The 24,263-nt window shown below is 41.9% G+C and overlaps 1 protein-coding gene across 1 annotated transcript; it reads right to left on the bottom strand.

Moving 5' to 3' along the window:
* Positions 1 to 19,822: 19,822 nt before the first annotated feature.
* LOC149213912 (uncharacterized) lies at positions 19,823 to 23,437 on the bottom strand. Its single transcript, XM_089389210.1, has 3 exons — positions 22,677 to 23,437; positions 21,973 to 22,298; positions 19,823 to 21,252 (listed from the first exon to the last, which is right to left on the bottom strand). The coding sequence occupies exons 1-3, from the start codon at positions 23,435 to 23,437 to the stop codon at positions 19,823 to 19,825; spliced, it is 2,517 nt and encodes an 838-aa protein (XP_089245336.1).
* Positions 23,438 to 24,263: the final 826 nt, after the last annotated feature.

Here is a 24,263-nt window from a genome sequence, read left to right as displayed (position 1 = left end):
GGAGCTTGATGAGATGGTCTCTTCATATTGAGGAGGCACACACATATGGATGATGGTGTTGGGGTAGATTTCATGCAGCACATTAGTACCAGACATCATGGACAGCATGTTGCAGATGAGATGAGGGCTACTTCATGGACCTGAGCATGGCTTACACTTATATGGAGATGGATTCTTGATCGAGTTGAGGATGTGACGGGATGTTCAGAGAAACAACTGATGGTGGCATGAGGATGTGCATTCTCATGGTTTGAACGTGACAGTTGGATTAGCTACTCGACTAGTTCAGACATGGGAGCCGACATGTACAGAGATGTGTTAGCATTGTGTTGGAGTATCATGGCAGCAGTTCACATGAGGACAACACATGATGAGGTTGACACGAGATGTTGCAGGAAGCATGTAGCTTGAGATGGAGGGGACAACCTTCCACGATGGGGAGCAGCATGTGGAGATTGTGATAGGGTAGTCGATGGTCATGGATTGAGAAGATTTCCGATGTATGACATATCGATGGGGTGTATACCTTGGTATGGTGATCTTGGTGACAGATGGTTGCCGGGACGAGAAATGATGGAGACGGTGGTTCTACATATGTTGTAGGGATGTTTGCAATATGTGGAGGAGTTGACATCATGGATGAGGTAGTTATTGATGATCTTGGTGGATGGCTACCGGGATGGGTATGTTGTCGAGGACGACAAAGATTTCAGGTGGAGGAGGATGTAAGGTCCTCGGGTGCGCGGGTGTACGGGGCACGGGCGCGCGGGTGTGCACGGCAAGTTGGGCTGCACGATCTAGACGCGTGCACACGGGTGAGCTGCGGTGGCGACAATGCGACGGTCATACGACGAAGTGTGCGACTGCGGTTAAACGTTATGCGAGCTCCTTTGAAGTATGCGATGACACTTATGCACATATATAAGTGAGCAAGCATGTTTATGTGCGTGGTGCGTAGAGTTAACATGCGTGGAGGCCGACCTATGTTTGAGAGGAGCCGACGTGCATGTGGGGAGTATTTGCGATGGCATTTGGGGCGTTGGGTGAGTCGGCTAGGCAGCCAGACTTCACCCACGCTTGTGTATATATTGGTGGAGCGTTGCTCTCATTTGCAACGAACTCCATCGCTCATCGCTCAACAAGAGAAGTGTGTGGGAAGGTGAAGGCGCAGCAAAAGAAAGGCGCAGATTGGTGATGTGCCCGTTCTTGGGCGAAGCCGCACGGAGGAACACACATCTTGGTTTTGGGTGAAGGGCGCGGGTAGGGTCGCCCGCCGGTTGGAGAAGGGCGTGCACAGGTGTGTGGCGCCCGCTTTGTGCAACGACTTGGCGTGGGTCCCTTGGCGACTCGGGTGAGCGCCCGCCCACCGTGCAAGTGTGCACGAAGGTGAACGAAGGTTGGAACCAGAGGTCGTAGAGTTGGGCAGGCGGTACTATGTGTTGTTCATACGATTTGGGCATTTGTCAAGGTTGGCAAGTGGGACTGCGTGTGGGCAGGTGTACACGGTTTGGGCGTTTGCAACCAAACGAAGAGCGAACCGGCGAAGACGTGCGACGAGGTGAATGACGGGTTGGTGAGTCGTGCGGAGGTGGCGACGAGCTGGGCAACCGAGTTTGCCGAAGTTGTGAAAATTGACAAAGTGTAAATTTAGGGTTTCCCAAGATTTAGCTTGTACATTGTAAAACTGATGATTATATAATATATTGATAATGAATGAGTATGGGTGTTCATTGGTATAAAGGATAAACATAATAATACTTGGTTGCGAAACACAAACTAAGTAGGAGAAAGTGATTTAAGGCGTAGTCCACGAACATAAGTATTGGTGAAAAGAAAGTGTTCGGTGGTGCCGCACCTCACTATAAGCAGTTGAAAGACTACCGCAGGTGTAGGGGCATGACAGGGCGCCTGGGGGGGCGAGCGGGTGAGGGCGCCCCGGCGGGGGGGCGAGTGGGTCAAGGCATCGGGCGGGCAGGCGGGTGAGGGCGCCGGGTGGGTGGGCGGGCAGGTGAGGGCGCCGGGGCGGGCGGGCGAGGGCGCTCGGGCAGGTGAGGCGGGCGGGCGGGCGAGGGCGCTCGGGCAGGTGAGGCGGGCGGGCAGGCGGGCACCGGGCGCCGGGCGGGCGGGCTGGCGAGGGCGCCCGGGCGGGTGAGGCGGGTGAGGGTGGCTGGCGGGCGGGCAGGCGAGGGCGCCCGGGCGGGTGAGGAAGGTGAGGGCGCCGGGCAGGCAGGCGTGTGAGGGCCGCCCGGTCGATTCCAGGAACCGCCCTACCGCCTGCCGGACGGGGACGCGAGCAGCCCGGGTGGCGCCTACCTCGACTGCGCCACCCGGCAGGTGGCAGGGCGATTCCGGGAATAGCTCGATAAGGACTTACCTGCCCGCCCGCCAGTCGCCCTCACCCACCCGGCGCCCTCCCCCGCCTCACCCGCCCGGGCGCCCTCGCCCGCCCACCCGCCTAGTACCCTCGCCCGCCTCACCCGCCCGGGCGCCCTTGCCCGCCCACCAACCCGGCGCCCTCGCCCGCCCGGCGCCCTCACCTGCCTCACCCGCACGGACGCACGCAGGCCGCCCGGGTGGCGCCGCTGCGCGACCGAGGCAGGCGTCACCCGGGCTACCCGCACCCCTGCCCTGCCGGCCGGAATCATCCTGCCGCATGTCGGGCTGGGGCGCGGGTCGCCCAGGTGGCGCGGCCGAGGCAGGCGCCACCCGGGCGGCCCATGCCCCCACCCGGCAGGCGGCAAGGCGATTCCTGGAATCGCCCTACCGCCTGTCGGGCGCGGGCGCGGGCCACTCGGGTGGCGCGACCAAGTCAGGGTGGGTGAGGGCGCCCGGGCCGGGCGGGCGGGCGGGGGGGTGAGGACGCCCGGGCGGGGGGGCGGGTGAGGGCATCGGGCGAGCGTGCGGGTGAGGGCGCCCGGCAGGGGGGCGGGTGAGCACGCCCAGGCGGGGGGGGAGGGTGAAGGAACCAGGCGGGCGGGTGGGTGAGGGCAATCGGGCGGGGGGGGACGGTTGAGGGCGCCGGGCGGGCGGGCGGGTGAGGCCGCCAGGCAAGGGAGCGAGTGAGGGCCCCGGGCAGGCGGGCAAGGGGGCGGGTGAGGGTGCTGGACGGGTGGGTGGGTGAGGGCACCGAGCGGGGGGCGGGTGAGGGCACCCAGCAGGGGAGTGGGTGGGGGCGCCCGGGCCGGGTGGGCAGGCCAGTGAGGACACCGGGTGGGGGTGGGGTGGGGGGCAGGTGAAGGTGGGTGAGGGCGCCCGGGCCAGGGAGCGGGTGAGGGCGTCGGGGCCGGGGGGGGGGGGGGGGGGGTGGTTGAGGGTGCCTGGGCCGGGGGGAGGGGGGGTTGAGAGGGTTGGGGCGGGGGGGTTGTGTGGGCGCTTGGGGGGGGGGGGTTGGCAGGGCGCCCGGGCCGGTTGGGGGGGCGGGTGAAGGTGGGTGAGGGCGTCGGGGCCAGGTGGGGGGGCGGGTGAGGGCGCCCAGGCCGGGGGAGGGGGGCGTTGAGAGGGTTTGGGCGCGAGGGTTTGTGTGGGTGCCCGGGCGGGGGGGGTTAGCAGGGCGCCCCGTCCGGCGGGGGGGTTGGCAAGGCGCCCCAGCCGATTGGGGGGTTGGCAGGGCACCCCCGCCGGCGGGGGGGGTTGGGAGGGTTGGGGGGGGCGGGGGTTGGGAGGGCGCCCGGGCCAGGCAGGGGGAAGGGTGAGGGCGCTCGGGCGGGCATTGGGTTGGGTTGGTAGGGATTAAGGGGGGCAGGGGCGCGGGGTGTGGGTGAAGGTAGTGAGGGTGTCGAGAGGGGGGTTAGAGGTAGGGGACGAGTCGGGCTGTGGCGCCCACCCTAGCATGTTATGGTTGAAAACGTGTTAAATTTATACTTAGGAAAGAAAAACGATATTCTACCAAAAACATTAATGTGTTTTTTTCCTCATAAACAACTTTGTTTGACACATAAAAATTTGGTTTTATTAGAATTTTTAAAAAATGTTGAAAATTGACCTTAAAAAAAAATCATTATTCCAGTATCATCACTTTCATTTTGAAGCTATATTTTGCACGCAAATTTTATAGTAAAGTTCGTAGTCACTGCCATTTTTAAAACATGTTCAAAATTAACGCCTAAAAAATAAAAACATCGTTCTAGCATACACACTTTTCGTTTTTAGCACTGTTTTTGACGTTTTTTGGGGGTTTTTTGGCTAGAGTTCCCGTTTTGAGTTTATAGTTCCTGTTTCAAAGTTTACATTGTTACTTGTAATCATTCATGAAAAACATCCAAAAAATTAAGTGAGACCACTTACTCAAGAAATTGCTTCATCCATAAAACCGTAGCCAATAAAATCCATGAAAGTTTTAAAGCGCCCACAAGATATCATTGTGAAGAGGTCACTCAAGTTATTTATCCATAAGAAAAATAAATAAGTCATAGTCAACTAGTAGTTCTTCTCCACAAGTTATAGTAATGAATCCAAATAAGAAATGCTTCTCTTATTTTTAAGAAATATCTATCACCTACCTCAATAAAATAACAATATTTTCCTAGCAAAGCCTTAAGTAAATATAAAAATGTCTTTATCTCTTTATAATTTATAGAGTTAAGATCACAATGCATAAAATATCCATGATACAAGAGTGGATGATTCAAAAGACCACCAACAAGTCTCTCAAAATGAATTAAAATGTGTTCATATGTAAATTTGTCCTCAATAAATGCACACCAATTCCATATGTGTTGCACATGTGACCCCAAAAATATGGACGACTCACTCAAAAATCATGTCTAGGGACTCCAAATTGAAACATTCCCTCCAAAGGGTGCAATGAGTCATCCAAAAGGTAACCTTGATATATGTTATTTTAACTACATGGAAATCAACTTCTCTCAAAGATTAGGCTTTGATGCGATGTTAAAATCTCTATTCCAACAACCTTAGTAAACTAATTCCTGGTGATTTCCTTACTGAAAAATTAATTTAGATTGGATTTTTCAACTCAGGATAAAAGATATTTGCTAAATATTTAATTGGAAATAAAAAAATCAATGGAATTTATAGGAGACCAATCTCCAAAATATACAAAAATATTTCTACCATTCAAATATCATATTTTCATTAAAATCTCTCCAAGCTTACAACAACTCCCAAACTAAGAAGATAGTGCACTGAGAAAAAAAGATAAAATTACAACAAAATTTGGTTTTTCTAGTGCAGCATATGGCTTGTATGACCTTGCCAAAAGCTATTGTAAAAACCATCATGCTACTACTAAAATATGTCTTAGAAATTTGTTTGATTGCTCTTCTCTTTTGCTAGGTTATACAACCTCCTGAAGTTGCTTCTCCACCTTTCGCATATGGCCCCATCGATTTCTAAGACCATGGTTAATCTCCTTTAGATTCTCACTTTATTTCCTCTTTTATCCTTTGGATTTTCACACTTTAAAATCCTTTCACTCCCTCACTTTTTTTTTTTAACACTCTTTGTGCATTACACTTTCTGTGTCATTTCCTTTCACTTTGTCCTTTTTTATAACATTGATTTGGTGACCAAATCTCTGTAACCCTAATCTCTCATTGAAATTAATTAAGAAGAAAACACTAGCAAGTGGAGGAGAGCAATCAAGTTCAAGATTTTCCCATTCACAAAGCTACCACTTTCACCAAACTCATCATAGATCTCAATAGTCACTATAAGTACACAATGGCATTAGGATAGTAATCCAACAATATGGTAAAGACAGAGATCATTTCTCATAACTTGCTCATTCTTTTATAAAAGGTTTCTATAATGACCCTTGTCACCTGATCCCAACTTATACTCCCCATTTTATGTTCAACTTAAGTCAACAATTCAGTCTCATATTTTCTCCCCCAACTACTTCCTAATTTTTCTCAAATTAAAATCTTATTTGGAAACTTTTCTGTTATGTTCTTGCCACATGGAAATTCTCTCATGAAATATAATTTCTCAAATTTTAAATTATTATTATTATTTCAATTTCATGCACAGCCATATTTTCTTAATGTATCATTGGATTAATGTTTGTATTTTAACTCTATGTCCCCTTTTCCCTTTGTTATTAGGATAGTTTAGTTAATTAGGATCTCTTTAAATATACATTAGATATTTAAGGTTTTCCAAAAGTGAGGATGATAGAGTTACTTATTCAGTTCAATTTTCATAATTATACCTGTTAGCCTTGAGGTGCAGTGTTGTTATTTTAACGGAAATGTCCCCTGTTTTATCTCTGATGGTCCATGTCTCCTCTTGCTCTGCTTTGGCCATAAGCCTTTAAAAACCCGGGACCATACAATTATCGCAATACAAAGGAAAACACGGGAAAACCCGCAGCCGAACCATAAGCCGGACTTCAAAAATTATACACCCGTGCTCATAAATATTGGTGGGTCTGCTCTCAGTTCATCTCCTTTCCACTGTGCTCTCCATTCTCCAATCTCCGATCAGATCGATCTCCACCGCTTGACCAACATCCCGACCGCCGATCCACACCATCTAACAGCACCCATACCACACTTCCCACCAACCACCCAGGGAGGAAATTTTTTGGTTTTGTTAGTGTTTTTGACAGACGGAAAGTGAACTAAAATAATAGAATGCGTGGCTGAAAAGGGAAAAAACAACAGCACGATGCAGCTGAACCAATAGAAATGATCATGGAACGCGCTGGCACGAGGGAACTACCTGACAGTGAAGCAAAATTACTAGAATTTGCGTACCGCATTTGTTAGAAACAGATCTCTCTGAGATCATGTTTGTATAGTTATGGCATCAAGTAGTTAGAAGACAGAGGGGATAGATTAAGAAATCTCGAGCCTCAGAGAGTTCAAGAGTATTGTAAAAAGCCTATAAATGGTTGAAAGTTCGAAGGAATAAGGGTTCAACTTTTGGAGACTGTGGATACTCTATTCCTCCCAGCGTCTCATCTTCATTCCAGTAATACAAGCTTCTTTTGTTGTTACATGTTCAATCGCCATCTTCTCCTTTGTTCTAAGCTTGCACTTGAATAGGTTATTCATGTTTTCTTCTATGTCTAATGCCAGATAACTGTCATCTTATCTCTGCGTTGATAAATTAGATTTGCAAGCTTCATTTACTTTCTGTAGCTAGCCATTCATATGTGTTTATGTATGTATCTGTTGGTACAATCAAGATTCTCCATCTATTCATTGAATCTATAAACTATTGAGCATTAGTGGTCGAAAGCCTTGTCAAGCTGAGGGTGTTCATGCATGTCTTGAGTGAAAACAGAGTTGAAACAGTCATCTGACTTGATCCAAACCCCAATCCATTCCAATAGTTTAGAGAACGATATTGAAGATTTATATGTTACCAGGAATCTCCGAGCTACAACCTAGGAGAGTTTCCTGGAGTGTTAACATAATTGGCATCGTTTCTAGGGAGAGGAGACTGAAGCTCAGCTTCCCTGGGGATGACACAGATCCAGCTTTGATGATAGAAAAATCCTGGACACTATTTGGGTTGTATTCATCTATCTGGTGACTCTACTGGAGGACGAACCTCTTGGTGACTCTACTCCATAGTTCTGGCTCAATTTGTGAGCCATACTCGGAGAAATCCTCAGAAGCCACGAGCTAACCTAGTACCTGACCCTGAAAAAATCATCAAAGAAAGAAATGCATTGCATAAAGGAGCATCAGGTTCAAGTAGTTCTAAACAATATTCTATATCTCTTCAAGAAAATCCTGTAATAGAACAAATACATGTTGAGAGTATAGCATCTAATACTAGCAGTGAATAAAAAATCTCAGAGATTCATAGAGCTCCTTATTCTTTAGGTTCTCCTTTTGTTGTAAGCCCAAAGGAAGCCTCTCCTCCTATCCATCATACTCCTTTAGTCCTATTAGTCACTCCTCAACCCTCTGTCATTCAGACTTCCAGTACCCTTATAGCCACCACAGCTATGGTAGCACCTTCCAAATTGAAAGAATCATAGCTGCTAGGTATGGACCTCTAGTATTGCCCACTCCTTTGAATGCCATGCCTACTGGAGAATATCAGAAGTATATGCCTAATTTCACTAGGACTGAAGGTGTTCCAGCTGAGGAACATCTTGAATCATTCTATAGCTATGCTGATAACCTGGACATTAGTGAAGATGATGTATGGATGAGAATCTTTGTCCAAAGTCTAGATGGAGAGGCTAGAAAATGGTTCAGAGAACTGACCCAAGGTCTATAGCAGATATTGAGGCTTTAGATGATGCATTCCTAAAGCATTGGGGGGATAAGAAGGATCTACTCTACTACCACACCGAGTTTGGGAACTTAAAGAGGGAAAATGGTGAGTTGTTGTCTGATTTTAATAAGAGGTTTAATTGCATGTACAACAAGATACCAGCTGAAGTAAAACCCACCACTACCTCTGCTAAACTCACCTATGCCAGTGCCTTTGATTTTGACTTCTGTCTACTATTGAGGGAGAGACGATGTGCTACCTTGGCTGATATGCAGGATGCAGCCTTGGAAGTAGAATCAAACATCATGGTTGCAGAGAAGCTCAAGGGGAATGTTGATAGAAGGAGATAGAGAGGCGAATCTTCATCATATTCAGATCCCAAGATAGATAAAATGACCAAGATGATAGAGTCATTAGCCTCTGAAATCTCCAAATTAAAGGTTGAGTAGTACCCTAGGAAAGGAAGAGTTGCTAATACCTTTTCTCCTAGAAATCCAAATCCATATAGAAGAGCTAATGAGCAGTTGTAGATTCTGCAAAGAAGCAAGGATGCCAATGAAGACCAAAGGGTGAAGACCCCTTTCCAGAATGTAGTCATGGAAGAATAGAAGTTTGAAGAATATGATGAGATCCATTGCCTGGAAGACAAAGGCAGTGCCTCCTTTTTTACCTTAGCTGCCTATGAAAAGTCATTATTCAATGACCATATCAGCCAAGAGTGGGATGGTGGAGCTATTCTGAAAATTGATGATCAACACGTATATGATCTAAGGTCGAAGATGAATAATTCCAAGGAGACTCCTATTCAGAGAGTTGTTATCCCTACAATACAGCAAGCTAAAAATCAAAAATTACGGCAGTTGATCCCATCATCCTCAAAGCTCCAACTCACAAGGTAAGAGGTCTTGACAAGTCTCCTTCTCCTTTCAGTTTTGAATCGGAAATTCAGAAGCTAAGCATACCTATACCTCTTATTTAACTAGTGAAGAATGAGTCCTTCAAGAGATCTATCCTCGAGGCCCTTAAGCCTAAATCCATCCAAGCCTCCACTGACTATGTAAATCTGCAAGACGACAAACCAGCTATTGTTATCAACCCAATGATTGAAAATTGTGATGAAATCTCCCCATCATTCTATGTCTCTTTGACTATTCATGACAAAATCCTTCACAACTGCCTTCTGGACACAGGAGCCAGCGATAATCTAATGCCCAAGGCTGTCAATGGATTAGTTGGGTCTTGACATTACCAAGCCTTATCATGACCTGTTTTCTTTTGACTCTATAAAAGTGAAATGTTTGGGATTAATCAATGACCTAGCCGTCACCTTGTCTCAGTTGCCCATGAAGAGCATGATGATGGATATTGTGGTAGCAGATGTACCCCCCAAGTTTGGCATGTTGCTTTCCAGAGTTTGGATCAAGAGATTAGGTGGAACATTGCAAAATTATTTGTCCTGTGCTACTGTCCCACTTATTGGAGGTGAGAGGAGGAGATTATACATAGAAGCTCAGTTGGCTTATATCATTATTGATGAAAGGAATCCCACTAATCATCCCATCTATGCTATCGACACTGATTTTGGAGCCTGTATTCTTCAGATTGAAGAATCCCAATTGGCCTCCATGCAGCTTAGGAAACCGGTTTTCCAGATCACAGAGGAAGAAGGCCCACAAATTTTGGACATGTTCTTTGATGGAGCTTGCTCTAAGGAAGCTGTAGGGGAAGGTGTAGTCCTTGTGTCCCCCACACAAGAATACATTCATTTATATTTCAAGTTAACTTTTCAAGTCACAAATAACATAGCAGAGTACGAAGCCTTGATATTGGGCTTAAACGCTGCTAAAGAAATGGGCATCAAAGGTCTGAAGGTGTTTGGAGATGCAGACCTTATCATTCAGCAGGTGAACAAAACTTTCCAAGCAAAGCATCCAAGGCTAAAACCATACAAAGATGAGGTATGGAAGCTCAAGGGTTCTTTTAATAGTTTCAGCATTTCTTACATCCCTAAAATGAAGAACCAGCTTGTTGATTCCCTTGTTGTGTCTGCTAGCACGTTTATTCCTCCTTTGCCTCCTAAATTGACTTATGAAGTTCAGGTGAAATATAGACCATCTCTGCCTGACCATGTCAAATACTGGAAAGTTTTTGAAGATGGTGATGAAATTAATAGGTTTTTACAAGTCATTGATGAATTTTCTGAAATGCACACTGACCAAGAAAACGGAACTATTGAAGAATGCAACCAGTCCAAGCTAAAGGACGAGATTGGTCAGGATAGCATTGTTCAGCTACCTAGTAACCATATACCCAAAGGATTGGCGCCCCTAGAGAAGTTTTTTATCATAATGATGTACCTTATAAGCCTGTCAAAAAAGAAAATGAGTTTGTAGTTCATAGACATAATGTAAGGAGTCTAGCCCATCCAAAGCACATAAATTTGTCCACTCACTTGTCTTCTGCCCAAATTTCCGGGTATTGCACCCTGATGAAACAATTTGCTGATATTTTTTCTTGGGAGTACAGTCATCTTAGGACCTATGACACCAACATAATTCAGCATAAGATTCCACTGGAGAAGAACACCATCCCTTTTAAGTAGAAATGAAGACCTATCATCCCTCTCTTATTGCCTTTGATTGAAAAGGAAATCAAGAAGTTGTTGGATGCCAAGATCATAGTTCCCCTAAGGTATTCAAAGTTGATAGCTAACCTTGTGGTAGTAAGAAACAAGAATGGAGAAATCAGGCTTTGTGTTGACTTCAGGAATCTAAACAAATGCTCTAAAAAAGACAACTACCCCTTGCCTAAGATGGAACACTTGCTGCAAAAAGTTTCAGGGGCTAGAGTCATGTCTTTCTTAGATGGATTTTCAGGTTACAATCAGATTGTTGTACATCCAGAAGATCAGGAAAAGACCGCCTTCACTACTCCTTGGGGCACTTTCATGTACTCCAAGATGCCTTTTGGATTGATGAATGTTGGGGCTACTTTTCAGAGGGCCATGGACATAACCTTTGTGGGAGAGAAGGACAAGTTTGTCCTTATTTACCTTGATGACATAACAGCCTTTTCCAGCAGTCACAAGGATCATTTGCAGCATTTGAAGAAGGTGTTTCTAAAGTGCTAACGGTTTGGAATTTCTGTGAACCCAAAGAAGTCACAGTTTTCTCTAGAAGAAGGCAAACTTTTGGGACATATTGTTTATGCTGAAGGTGTGAAGATCGATCTAGCAAGAGTTCAAGCAATTCAGACATTATCCATCCCAAGGTCAAAAAGGGACATTCAATCTTTCCTAGGTAAGATTAATTTTGTCGGGAGGTTTATTCCAAACTTTGCAGAGCTAGTGAAGCACATCACTTCCATGCTGAAGAAAGGATCAGAAATAAAATGGACAGATGGTGCAAGAAGCTCTTTTGAAGCCATCAAACAAGCTATCATGGAAGCTCCCACTCTAATCAGTCCAGATTATACCAGGGAGTTTTATATCTTCTCTTTTGCCTCTTATGATACACTTGCAGCAGTTCTATTGCAGAAAAATGATGAAGGTGTAGAGCACCCTGTGGCCTTTTTCAGTAAAACTCTGAGGGATGTTGAACTAAGGTATGACCTTATTGAAAAACAAGCTTATGCTCTCATAAAATCTTTAAAGGCATTCAGAATTTATATTATGCATTCCAAAGTGGTTGCGTATGTACCTTCAGCCTCAGTAAAAGATGTCCTAACTCAGCCAGATATTGATGGAAAGAGAGCTAAATGGATTGCAAAATTCATAGAGTTCAACATAGAGGTGAAGCCCACCAAGCTTGTCAAAGGCCAGGGCTTGGCTAAGCTTATGGCTGAGGAAAATTGTAGTTTGTTAGACATCAATTACATGGGTTCAAATTCAAGTGGTGAGTGGACAGAGGAAGCAGCAGAAGAGCAAGAGCAAAATCAGTCTTTGGCTGAAAATCTAGCCACCTGTGAATGGTATTCCAGTGTAGTTCATTTTTTGTAGAAGCTAGAAGTCCCTCCAGGGCATAACTCAAGTCAAGCCCAAGCCATTAAGCTCATATCATCCAAATTCTACATTAACAAAAACCTAATTTATTGGAAAGACCCATCAGGGATCCTCTTGAGATGTCTAGACAAAGGACAATCTGTGGAAGTCATGCACCATTTCCATTCTAGCATCTGTGGAGGGCATCATTATTGGAAAACCACAACCCGCAAGATCCTGGGAGCTGGGTATTATTAGCCTACTTTGTTCTCTGATGTGTTTTCTTTTATGAAGTCTTGTGACAAATGTCAGAGGTTTGCAGGAACACAATAGCTAAAATCTCTGCCCTTGAAGCCTACACACCAATGGTCCCTTCCAGCAGTGGGGCTTTGACTTCATAGGTGAGATCAATCCACATTCCAGTGGCCAGCACAAATGGATCTTGGTAGCCACTAATTATTTCACCAAATGGATTAAGGCTATACCCACTAAAAATGCTAATCATCAGGTTATCATAAAGTTCTTGAATGAGAATATTTTGTTGCCCAACCAAACTAGTCACTGCTAATGCAACATCTTTCAAGGCAGAAGAATTGGTGGACATCTGTGAATACATGGGCATTCAATTGGTGCATTCTACCTCATATTATCCTCAAGGCAATGGCCTAGTAGAATCATCTAACAAGAGTCTTGTCAATATAATCAACAAACTGTTGGAGGACAACAAAAAGAACTGGGACTCCAAGTTAAAGTTTGCACTGTGGGCTGCCAAGTTACCAACAAGAAGTCCATAAGAAATTATCCATTTAAGCTGGTTTATGGCGCTGATGTTGTTTTTCCTATCCAGTTGATTCTCCCTGTGGCCAAATTCTTGCAAGAAGAATAGGATGAAGAGAATGACATGGCGAGGAGAATGAGTAACTTGGTTGAATTATAGCAGATCAGAGAACAACTGGTTGAGAAGTCAAGAATTCATCAGAAGAAGATCAAAGAAACCTTTGATAGAAAGGCAAAAATGGACAGTTTTCAGGTTGGTGACTGGGTTCTCAAATGGGATGCATTGAAGGAAAAGAAGGGAAACCATGGTAAATTTGATGCCTTATGGACGGGACCGTTTGTCATTGCTCAAGTTCAGATGAACAATACTTTCATTCTGCACAATTTGGAGGGGGAAGGTGTTTTTGATGGCCCGGTCAATGGGCGGTTTTTGAAACTTTATATGAGGCTTTAAAACCTTAATATTGTAATAGGTTTTTTCAGTTTTTGTTTTCTATGCAAATAAACTCCATGCCCAATGGAACACTAGGAGATAAGTTTGTTTTGGTTGTTACTGTAAAGGTTGTAGTCTGTAGTTCTTGAAACCTCACAGGGAGGTTTTCATCCCCAGAAGGAGCTAGTGTTAGCCCTGAGGTGCAGTGCTGCTATTTTAATGGAAATGTCCCCTGTTTTAGCTCCAATGGTCCACGTCTCCTCTTGCTCTGCTTTGGCCATAAGCCTTTAAAAACCCGGGACCATACAATTATCGCAATACAAAGGAAAACACGAGAAAACCCACAGCCGAACCATAAGCCGGACTTCAAAAATTATACACCCCTGCTCATAAATATCGGCGAGTCCACTCTCAGTTCATCTCCTTTCTGCTACGCTCTCCATTCTTGGATCTCCGATCAGATTGATCTCCACCGCCTGACCAACATCCCGACCGCCGATCCACACCATCCACCGACCCCCATACCCCACTTCCCACTAGTCACTCCGGGTAGGAAATTTGTTGGCTTTGTCAGTGTTTTTGGCAGTCGAACAGTGAATTGAAATAACAGAATGCGTGGCCGAAAAGGAAAAAAACAACAGCACGATGCAGCTGAACTAACAGAAATGATCATGGAACGCGCTGGCACGAGTGAACTACCTAACAGTGAAGCGAAATTACCAAAATTTTCTTACTGTGTTTGTTAGAAACAAATCTCTCTGAGCTCATGTTTGTATAGTTATGGCATCAAGTAGTTAGAAGATAGAGGGGATAGATTAAGAAATCTCGAGCCTCATAGAGTTCAAGAGTATTGTAAAAAGCCTATAAATGGGTGAAAGTTCGAAGGAATAAGGGTTCAACTTTTGGAGACTGTGGATACTCTGTTCCTCCCAACGTCTCATCTTCATTCCAGTAATACAAGCTTCTTTTGTTGTTACATGTTCAATTGCCATCTTCTCCTTTGTTCTAAGCTTGCACTTGAATAGGTTATTCATGTTTTCTTCTGTGTCTAATGCCAGATAATTGTCATCTTATCTCTGCGTTGATAAATTAGATTTGCAAGCTTCATTTACTTTCTGTAGCTAGCCATTCATATGTGTTTATGTATGTATATGTTGGTACAGTCAGGATTCTCCATCTATTCATTGAATCTATAAACTATTGAGCATTAGTGGTAGAAAGCCTTGTCAAGCTAAGGGTGTTCATGCATGTCTTGAGAGTTGAAACAGTCATCTGACTTGATCCAAACCCCAATCCATTCCAAGAGTTTAGAGAACGATATTGAAGATTTATATGTTACCAGGCATCTCCGAGCTACAACCTAGGAGAGTTTCCTGGAGGGATAACAATATCTATTCTCCTATTCCCCAAAGTTTACTTCTAATTTAATTTTTCAATACGCAGTTACTTAAATTATGTGTATTAGAGTTTATCATTGCATGAGAATGAACCCTTAATTACCTTCTACCTTATGAAAAGGGTGTCACGTTAGTCATTCCCTTCAAGAAATTCCTCTCGAAGTTTCAAGGGTGTGTGTCACTTTCCCTTCAGGCATCTGTGACTAAGAGCAGAAACTGGGGTGATGATGGAGACCATTGTCATCTCTTGTGGTGACACTAATGGTGGTTGGGATCAAGGCAACTACCTTGATGTGTGCCCTCGAGTAAATCCCCGTAAATGACCCAATCTGGCTTCCACCCTCATGGCATCGTGAGCTTCAAGACAAAGGCATCACAATACCTTATAGCCCAAGTCATAATGGGAGTGCTAGCTGGTGAAATTAGGGATGTTGTCCCACCCCTCCCATGAAGTTTTATCTATCTTGTACAGCTCCTTCACCCATGTGTGAGTTCTTCGACCAAACAATTGACTTGTTCCTACAACCACTATCATGACATTAGTAACCATATCAGAATATTAGTTAGAACTTGAATTCTAGAATCAGCAGTATGCAATCAATTAAACTAGAGATTGTTGATCCATCACATGCAAGTGCATCTAGGTGGCCTCTTGTTATATTCAAATAGAAATTAGTAATATCTTCTCATAAGATTAGTCATTAATATAATTGCACATGCTATAACATCATTATAACATAAACATCAACATAGTCACTAACTGGAATTCAAGAAGATAGTCCTTAGAATATGTAAACCAAGCAACATACAATGAATTCATCATCACAATTACACATAATAACATCAATTTGGTACATCACAATCATCATCATATCTACATATAAATTAAACTTCAATATAGTTTCCTAATCAAAAAAAAATATATATTCTTTTATATATCTACATATAATTTAAGTCGCCAAATGTTACATAATTAAATCATACTTCTAAAAACTAAAACTCAAATGATTTTTGAATAATGAAAAAATATTTTTAAAAAGTTATATGAATTATAAAGTATATTAAATATATATTTTAATTATTAACTTTTATTTTTTTCCCAAAAAAAATCAATATTGTCCAAAATCCAATATATATTTTTAAGAGTTTTTTTTAGAGCTTTAAGTTCAATATATCATATTATTAAATTATATATAAATCTTATTTCAAAATTTATTTAAATGAAAAAGTTACTTGTATGTCTATTTTGAAATAAAGTTTTTAAAATTTTAATCTAATTCTCAATATTTGTTAAGTGGATGGTACAGATTTAATTATGTCAATAAGTATGTCTTTTTGAATAGGGATTCCAAAATTTTAATTTAATTATCAATATTTATTAGGTGGATGGTACAGATTATGCATGTTTTTCTCTTCTAATTAAATTCATTAATTAAAAAAATGTTATATGAACAAGTCTAATATGAAATGAGTTACGGATTTTTGGTATGTGGTATTGCTAAGCCATGGCATTGTAGCAAAGTCTATTTACATATTAAGAATCTCCATGATAAAGTAGAAGTGAATCTCTATGGATAAAAATCTTTTTACATGTTTTTCTAATATATATATATATATATATATATAAACACACACACACACACACATATTAACACACACATGTATATTTGTTGTTTTAAGTAAAGTTATAAATTAGTTCATTTTTATGTTTTTTTAATTTTAGAAACTTGAGAAGTATTATGAAGTGTGTGTTTTGATGCTTATTATGAATGGATGTCTATCAAAATTAACAACTATTTAGTTTATATGGTTGCACTAGTAATATCCACTTTAGATATAAATATGAATGAATTTTTATGTGTGTATGCTTGTAGTTATAAATGACTTTTAATGCATATCTTTTGTCTTTAAACACAAAAGTCTAATATATCAATATTTATTATTAAACCAATTTTCTTGTATTTATCTTTTATAATTTTTGTAATCAAAATAAAACAATACTTTAAGTTATATAAATAAAATCTATTTTTAAAAGGTTTTTTTTCAAGATTAATATTTATAAATACTAAATCGATTTTATGATTGTTTTGCAAATATGATATTCTAATTTTACAAATATTAATACATTATTAATATTGAAAATAAAATTTAATATTGAAAATAAGTAAACACATGTACATGAACTTTGATATTAGGATGTACATTATAGGTACAAGCATTATGGGCAATTATTTTCAAAGGACGATGGAATAGTGGAATCCCCATAGGTATGTAGGGGAGTTGCATGGCATATTAGAGTTAATGATAATATACGTATAATGATCATATCATGTGATGTAAGACTATGTCCACTATGTTGGTTATTATTAAAAAAGATCCACTAGTATGTGGTTACCATGCAATAAATGTAATATAGTTCATTCATTAAAGTCAGTAGTTATTGGGGATAAGTTTTGTCATGCACTTATGAGTGATGATAGAGCCCATTTTAATGAGTGATGATAGAGCCCATTTTATGGGAGATATCAAATATTGTTATTGTATTAGAGCATGTTCATTTGGAGAAAATAAAATTTAATATTGAAAATAAGTAAACACGTGTACATGAACTTTGATATTAGGATGTACATTATAGGTACCAGCATTAAGGGCAATTATTTTCAAAGGACGATGTAATAGTGGAATCCCCATAGGTATGTAGGGTAGTTGTAGGGCATGTTAGAGTTAATAATGATATATGTATAATGATCATATCATGTGATGTAAGACTATGTCCACTATGTTGGTTATTATTAAAAAAGATCCACTAGTATGTGGTTACCATGCAATAAATGTAATATAGTTCATTCATTAAAGTCAATAGTTATTGGGGATAAGTTTTTTCATGCACTTATGAATGATGATAGAGCCCATTTTATGGGAGATGTCAAATATTGTTATTGTATTAGAGCATGTTCATTTGGAGGCTTTTCTTTGAATAAGCAAGTGAAAAAGAATTGTTTCTTCCATTGATAAACTATTACAATGACTCCTTACCTTAAAATTTATAATTTAACGAAGTAAAAAGACATTACTATATTTTCATAATTAAATGGCTAATAGTCATTTTTAAATCTACAAAAAAACATTAACAATTAATAGTATATTTTTTGACTTAGTTGCCTGAGAACCCACAATAAAAACCATTTTTCATCAACGTTTCAAATCCCAACAAGGATCCATCATCAGGACTTCATAGTAGAAGACCTTAGATGAGAGATTTAAATAGTTATGATGTGAGTTGATTTAAGAATGAGATGAAGGCCGACTTGTTTAATAATATTTATTATTATCGTCATTTTTAAGTTTTTAATGTAATTTTGAATAATTATTGAAGAGTTAATTTATTAATTTTAAAGTATTTAAAAACTATTATTATTAAATCCAATTATTAATGGAATATTAAATAAATACTTAATCCTTAATCTTAATCAAATATTAATCCTTAATCTTAATATAACTAAATCTTAATATTGATTAACAATAATAATCTTAATAATTAATATTAATAAATTAAAAATAGTAATCATTATTATAAATATTTACTACTAAATGTTTAATTTTTATTATTAGTTTAATTAATTAATAGATCTTGTAACTAAGTACTAGTTATTTATAAATAATAATTGTTTAATAATAATAGTCATAATTATTATTATAATTAATAATTAAAAATAGTAATCATTCTGGATTTACGACATCTGTGGTATATATCTTTATTAGTTACCAGAGAATCCACAGTGAAAACCATTTTCTGTCAACATTTCAAATCCCAACCGGGATCCATCACCAGGACTTCTTGAATGTTGATAGTAGAAGAGCTTAATTGAGGGTTTTAAATAGTTATGAGGAGAGCAGATTTAAGGATGAGATGAATGTCAACTTTGTTTAAAAATATTAATTGTTGCTAAAATACTTAAGCCCCTTGTCGGGAATACTGATTCTTTCATCAAAGACTCCCATGATTTTGTGAATCTTATTAAAAATTAGAGGATAGAACGTGATGACATCCTTGTTAGCTTTGACGTAGTGTCCTTATTCACCAAGATTCCTCTTGATGAAGCCATTCAGGTTATAAAAGATGTTTTTTTTTTTTTTGACTTTAACGGTTAGATTTTTATTTAAAAGGCGGCAAAACAGCTGCCGCTTGCATTTACATTGGATTGAGTTTCTCAATTTCATTTCTCTCTAAGTTCATGAAGTCCACGATTCCATGATCAATCTTTGATTCAGGGTCGTCTTTTGGAGAAGCAACGCTGTATCTCTGCCGGATGGTTCTTTACCTTGATGTTACCAGCTGATTCTGACAACCTGAGTATGCCTTTCTGGAGCCTTCCTCTAACTCTGTTGCCAGAGGAGCGAATCGGATATGAGCTATTTCCACTTGGGAGTATGAAAATCGTTTTCCATCTCTAGTCTTCATTCTAACCTTCCAACGCCTTGATTTTTGTCAAAGCAATTTCCCCTGAAGCAGAAAGAGCCGTGCGAAATGGGCAGCTGTCCGATTGAATGTACAGAGCCTGACGTCAAAATTTTGCATTGCTGAAACACCACGATCGGCGTTGCTGAAACACCAGTTTCAGCAACTGATAAAATAACTGTGTTGCTGAAACACCATTTCCAGCAAGCAAATTCCTGGGTTTTCTGTGTTAAAACAGAATTACTGGTTAATCCGATTATGGGATGATGCAGAGAGAATCTTCCAAATTGACTGATAGGGCTCTTTGGCTTCTGGCAGCTCCAAGGTTGGCTTCAAAATCAGCTTGAGCTTTGTCAAAGCAATTTCCCCTGGAGCAGAAAGAGCCGTGCGAAATGGGCAGCTGTCCGATTGAATGTACAGAGCCTGACGTCAAAATTTTGCGTTGCTGAAACACCACGAGCGGCGTTGCTGAAACACCAGTTTCAGCAACTGATAAAATAACTGTGTTGCTGGAACACCATTTCCAGCAAGCAAATTCTGGGTTTTCTGTGTTAAAACAGAATTACTGGTTAATCCGATTATGGGATGATGCAGAGAGAATCTTCCAAATTGACTGATAGGGTTCTTTGGCTTCTGGCAGCTCCAAGGTTGGCTTCAAAATCAGCTTGAGAATTAAGCTGCCTCATAATGTGGTAGAAGGAGATTTTCTGAAACTTAGCCAGCATGGGTCTTATTTTCTTTAGAATTCGGCCTAAATGAATCTGCCACTGATTCGAAGGAGAATTCATTGCTTGAATGATGAGCCGAGAGTCTCCGAAGACCATCAATGTTTGAATGTTCCGTTTTAGAGCCAGAGTCAGCCCCTGCCACAAAGCTAGAGCCTCAGCTCTATTATTTGATTCGATTCCCAGACCCCAATGGTACTTGAGTAAAGTAGACCCATCGGGTTTCAGCAGCACTCCACCTCCACCCGCAGCTCCTGGATTGCCTTTAGAAGCCCCGTCGAAGAAAAGACAATGGTCATCTAGTGCCGATCTCCACTTTAGAAATTCCTTTTCTTCCATACGGATTTCCCACTTAGCATGGCAAGTGGTTGGAATAGTAGGGATGGGTTGATTATTTGGAACGATTTCTTTTAGCCACAGCTCCTCCTCATTGTCCAGCTTTACTTCATTCCTTAGGGTTGGCTTAGCTTCCAAAGTCTCTCCCAATAAAGCTTTAATTTTGGATATAACATTGTTTACAGTGCAGATTTCTCCTCTGAAGATTCTGTTGTTCCTTTCCAGCCATAATTTCCAACATATGTATTTAGGGGTCCACATCCAAGCAGTCCTAAGGAGGTTTTTATTGTTGGTGCAGATTGGAGGAAGCTTGGCCCACTCGTAGAACAGGGATGGCACACTTCTTGGTAGCTCAATCTTGTCCGCCCTTGAACTCAGGACCCCTTTCCAGACTGCCTTGGCAAAGGGGCACAGCAGCAACAGGTGTTCAGCTGTTTCTTCCTCTGATATACATAATGGACATCTGGAGGGCCCTTCCATTCCCCGTTTTCTCAGATTGTCTCCTGTGAGAATACTATTATGAGCAAGTGTCCAGCAGAAAAAGTCTATTTTAGGGAGAGAAGGAAAGTTCCATATGAATTTCCATTGCGTTGGGTCTGGAGGGACATTCGGGACAGCAATTAAACTTTTGTATCCTTCAGCTACCGAGTAGGAGCCAGTATGGGAGCCCCACCCTCTTTTATCCTTGGCTGTTGCTGATAATGGTGATTTCCCTTGCAGATTGTCTAACAGTAAAGAAGCTTCAGATTGCAAATGGTGTGGCACCTCCCCGAGATTCCAGCTGTCCCATCTTCTTTCAGCATCCTCCGTCCAGTTGGTTATGTCCCATAGAGTTTCCTTGTTGTTGGAATGCAACCATAGCTTAATATTTGCCAGGCCTTTTATATGATGAAGAGGCTGGTCTCCAAGAATCTGATCATTCCAAATTCTTATTTTTTTCCCATTACCTGGGATCCAATAGAGGTTGAGGCTGAAGTTGTCCAGAGCAGCGATACAAAGTTTGGATATTGGGGAGCCTTTGGAATTTTTTGGAGGAAGATCAAGACATCTCAATCGTTGACCTTGAAAGTATTTCTTCCACAGCACTTTCTTGCTCCAGCTTATTTTTCCTGCCACAATATTCCACAATATTTTTGAGCCAAGAGCGAGATTTTGGGCAGCCGAGTCTCTAATTTGCAGACCTCCTTCTATGAAAGGTTTCTTAATGGTATCCCAATTTACTAAATGAAGCCTTCTTTCGTTGTTTTTTCCCCCTTCCCACAGAAATCTTCTCAGCATACCATCCATTTTACTGAGAAAGGTTTTGGGGGCGAGGAGAATGGAATGCTGAAACAGAGGCATGCTTGTTAAGACAGATTTTATAAGGATAATTTTCCCAGCAGTGTTCAGCTAGGAGGCTCCCCAGGCATTAATTCTGAGTTTGAGCTTGTCCAAAAGGGGCATCCAATGGGAAACTTTGGGGATGGATCTGAAAATTGGGATCCCAAGATATTTGAAAGAATCCCAGTCTTGACAGATTTTCATTTTAAGAAGCCTAGCTATATCAGCAAGGTTTTTAGCTGAGCAATTCCAGCCATAGATTGTACTTTTTGAGTAGTTAATCTTGCTGCCGGATGCTTCCTTATAGATGTCCAGTTCCTTTTTGAAAGAATTGGCCGAAATAATACTCGCTCCACCTAGTAGCAGAGTATCGTCGGCAAATTGAGCATGGTTTATTTCTTTGACATTTTGCACCATTCTGAGACCTGGCAGAATTTGGATTTGCTGACAGTAGTCGAGCTGGAAACTCAACACTGAGGCTTGAATGGCATAGAGAAGCGGGGACAGCGGACAGCCTTGCCTTAATCCCCTTGAAGCTGTAAAAAATTCAGTTGATCTTCCATTTACCAGCGGAGCAATCCAAGGAGAGGCGATGCAGGCTTTCACCCAATTTGTGAATTTTGTTGAAAAGCCCATTTTTGTCATAACTGCAAACAGAAAGTCATGCCTCACCCTGTCAAAGGCATTAGCCAGATCTAGTTTTATTACCATTCCTTTCTCTTTTCTCTGGACACTTGAATGTACTGCCTCTTGAACCAGTACAATATTATCCAGTATCTTTCTCCCTTTGATGAAGCCTCCTTGGTTCTCCGGTATGATGTCCGGCAATATATTCTTGAGGCGCATGGATATTATTTTGGTAATAAGTTTATAGCTAGTATTACACAACGAAATGGGGCGGAATCTACTGAACTCAGAAGCTCCTTTTTCTTTCGGAAGCAAAGCCAGGAAGGCTGAATTGGTGCTGCCTCCTATCTTAGTACAAAATTGGGATTTCCTTACCATTCTCAGAAGGTCTTTGTTGATAATTGACCAGCAAGACTGAAAGAACCTGACAGTGAACCCATCAGGCCCTGGCGCTTTATCCGGGTCCATGCAATCCAAAGCTTTCTTGAGCTCATCCATGCTGATCGGGGCAGTCAGCATATTATTGACGGGGTCTTGCACACAGAAGGGGATCAGATTGTACGGATATGCTTGGGGATCTATAGGCTGGTAATCAGGAGCTGAATAGAGGTCTTTAAAAAAGGAGAATGCTGCTCTCTTTAGGCCCTCAAAATCATTAACCACTGTATCTTGGAATCGGATTTCTGAAACATTTGTGTATTGCTTTCGGGCTTCGGCATGTTTGTGGAAGAAACTAGTATTTTTATCGCCGGCTTGTAACCATAAGTTTCTAGATTTCTGTCTCCAATACTCCTCTTCGTCCCTACTGGCTTTATGAAAGGCTTTTTGTAACTCAACTTCTTTTTGGAGCAGACTTTGGGTAATATCTGAATTCTCCATTGAGGATTGGAGGGCAGCAAGATTTTCTATAGACTCTTTTCGATTGGCAGCAGGAGTTTTCAAAGCTTTTGCCCATTCCTTGAGCTTTCTCTTAAGAGCCCGCAATTTTTCTTCCCACACGAAGAAAGGGGAACCCTGAATTTTCCGGTTCCAGACTTCAGCAACCACCTCATTGAACCCCTCTTGCTGAATCCATAAAGGGCTAAATCTAAATGGAATGGGACCAAGAAATCTATCCACGGAGAGTTCCAGACTTATGGGTTTGTGGTCAGAGGTGCAGTTGGGCAGAATTTTGGATGAGGTCATTAGGCCATTAGTGAGGAAGGAGGTTTGGACAAGGAATCTGTCCAAGCGAGCTGCTATATGGCTGGGACCTAGTCTTTTATTAGACCAAGTATATTTCCCGGCTGAAGGTTTGATGTCCTCCAAATCCCAATCGTTCATGATGTCTTCTACCCATTCTCTGGCAGGGTCCCTTACAGGTGAACCACCTTTTTTCTCTTCAGCAGCTAGAGTAACGTTCAGATCCCCTGCAATAATGATATTTCCTGGATTGTGCAAAACAAGAAAGGACTGGAGCGAGTCCCAGCAAATTTTTTTCTCCGATGGCAAGACTGGAGCATAAAGGTTAAATAAACTTACTTGTTGACCAGAATCTTTGTGAAGGAGTTGAGTGAAAATCCAGTGCTGGCCACTTTCTTCTTGAATCAAGTCGTATTTGGAGCTGTCCCAGAAGGAGGCGATCCCACCAGAGGCACCTCTAGCACTGACAGCTCTTCCAGGGCCTTTGCGCCAGAATGTTTTGCTGGATTGGAGGAGAAGAGAGTCCTCCATCTTTGTCTCCTGGATGAGAAGGATTTCAGGCATATGCAACCTTACAATGTCTTTCAGGGCCTCTTCTTTCAACCTGCTACCTAATCCTCTGCAATTCCAGGAGACGTATTTCATTATTTACTGGAGAGGGGGGGAGTGGCTCCTTTTGGAGCCTTGTTATTCTTGCGCCCGGATCTGGTATTCATCATTCCCTTGAGGGTTTTCTGGGAACCTTGGAGAACATCCATGTAGGTTTTCTCCTCTCTTTGTTTCTTCTTGGATTTTCGGCCCCTGGATGTTTTGATAGGAGAGATTTGAG

Source organism: Pinus tabuliformis, chromosome 1_1 (genome assembly GCF_031772625.1).
Source record: "Pinus tabuliformis cultivar Carrire ecotype Pingquan chromosome 1_1, CPIR1, whole genome shotgun sequence".
NCBI classification, from domain to species: Eukaryota; Viridiplantae; Streptophyta; class Pinopsida; order Pinales; family Pinaceae; genus Pinus; species Pinus tabuliformis.
The sequence above is the reverse complement of the archived record's forward strand: the minus strand, read 5'-3'. Positions and strand labels throughout refer to the sequence as shown.

What these genes read in the sequence shown, in the direction of transcription:
- LOC149213912 (XM_089389210.1), bottom strand. Translation starts at nt 23,437, where the DNA reads ATGACCTCATCCAAAATTCTGCCCAACTGCACCTCTGACCACAAACCC. An exon ending in CCTGATGGGTTCACTGTCAG is followed by an intron (nt 22,299 to 22,676) that starts GTTCTTTCAGTC and finishes TGCCTTTGACAG; the next exon opens with GGTGAGGCATGACTTTCTGT. An exon ending in TCTGCTACTAGGTGGAGCGA is followed by an intron (nt 21,253 to 21,972) that starts GTATTATTTCGG and finishes ATTGGATCCCAG; the next exon opens with GTAATGGGAAAAAAATAAGA.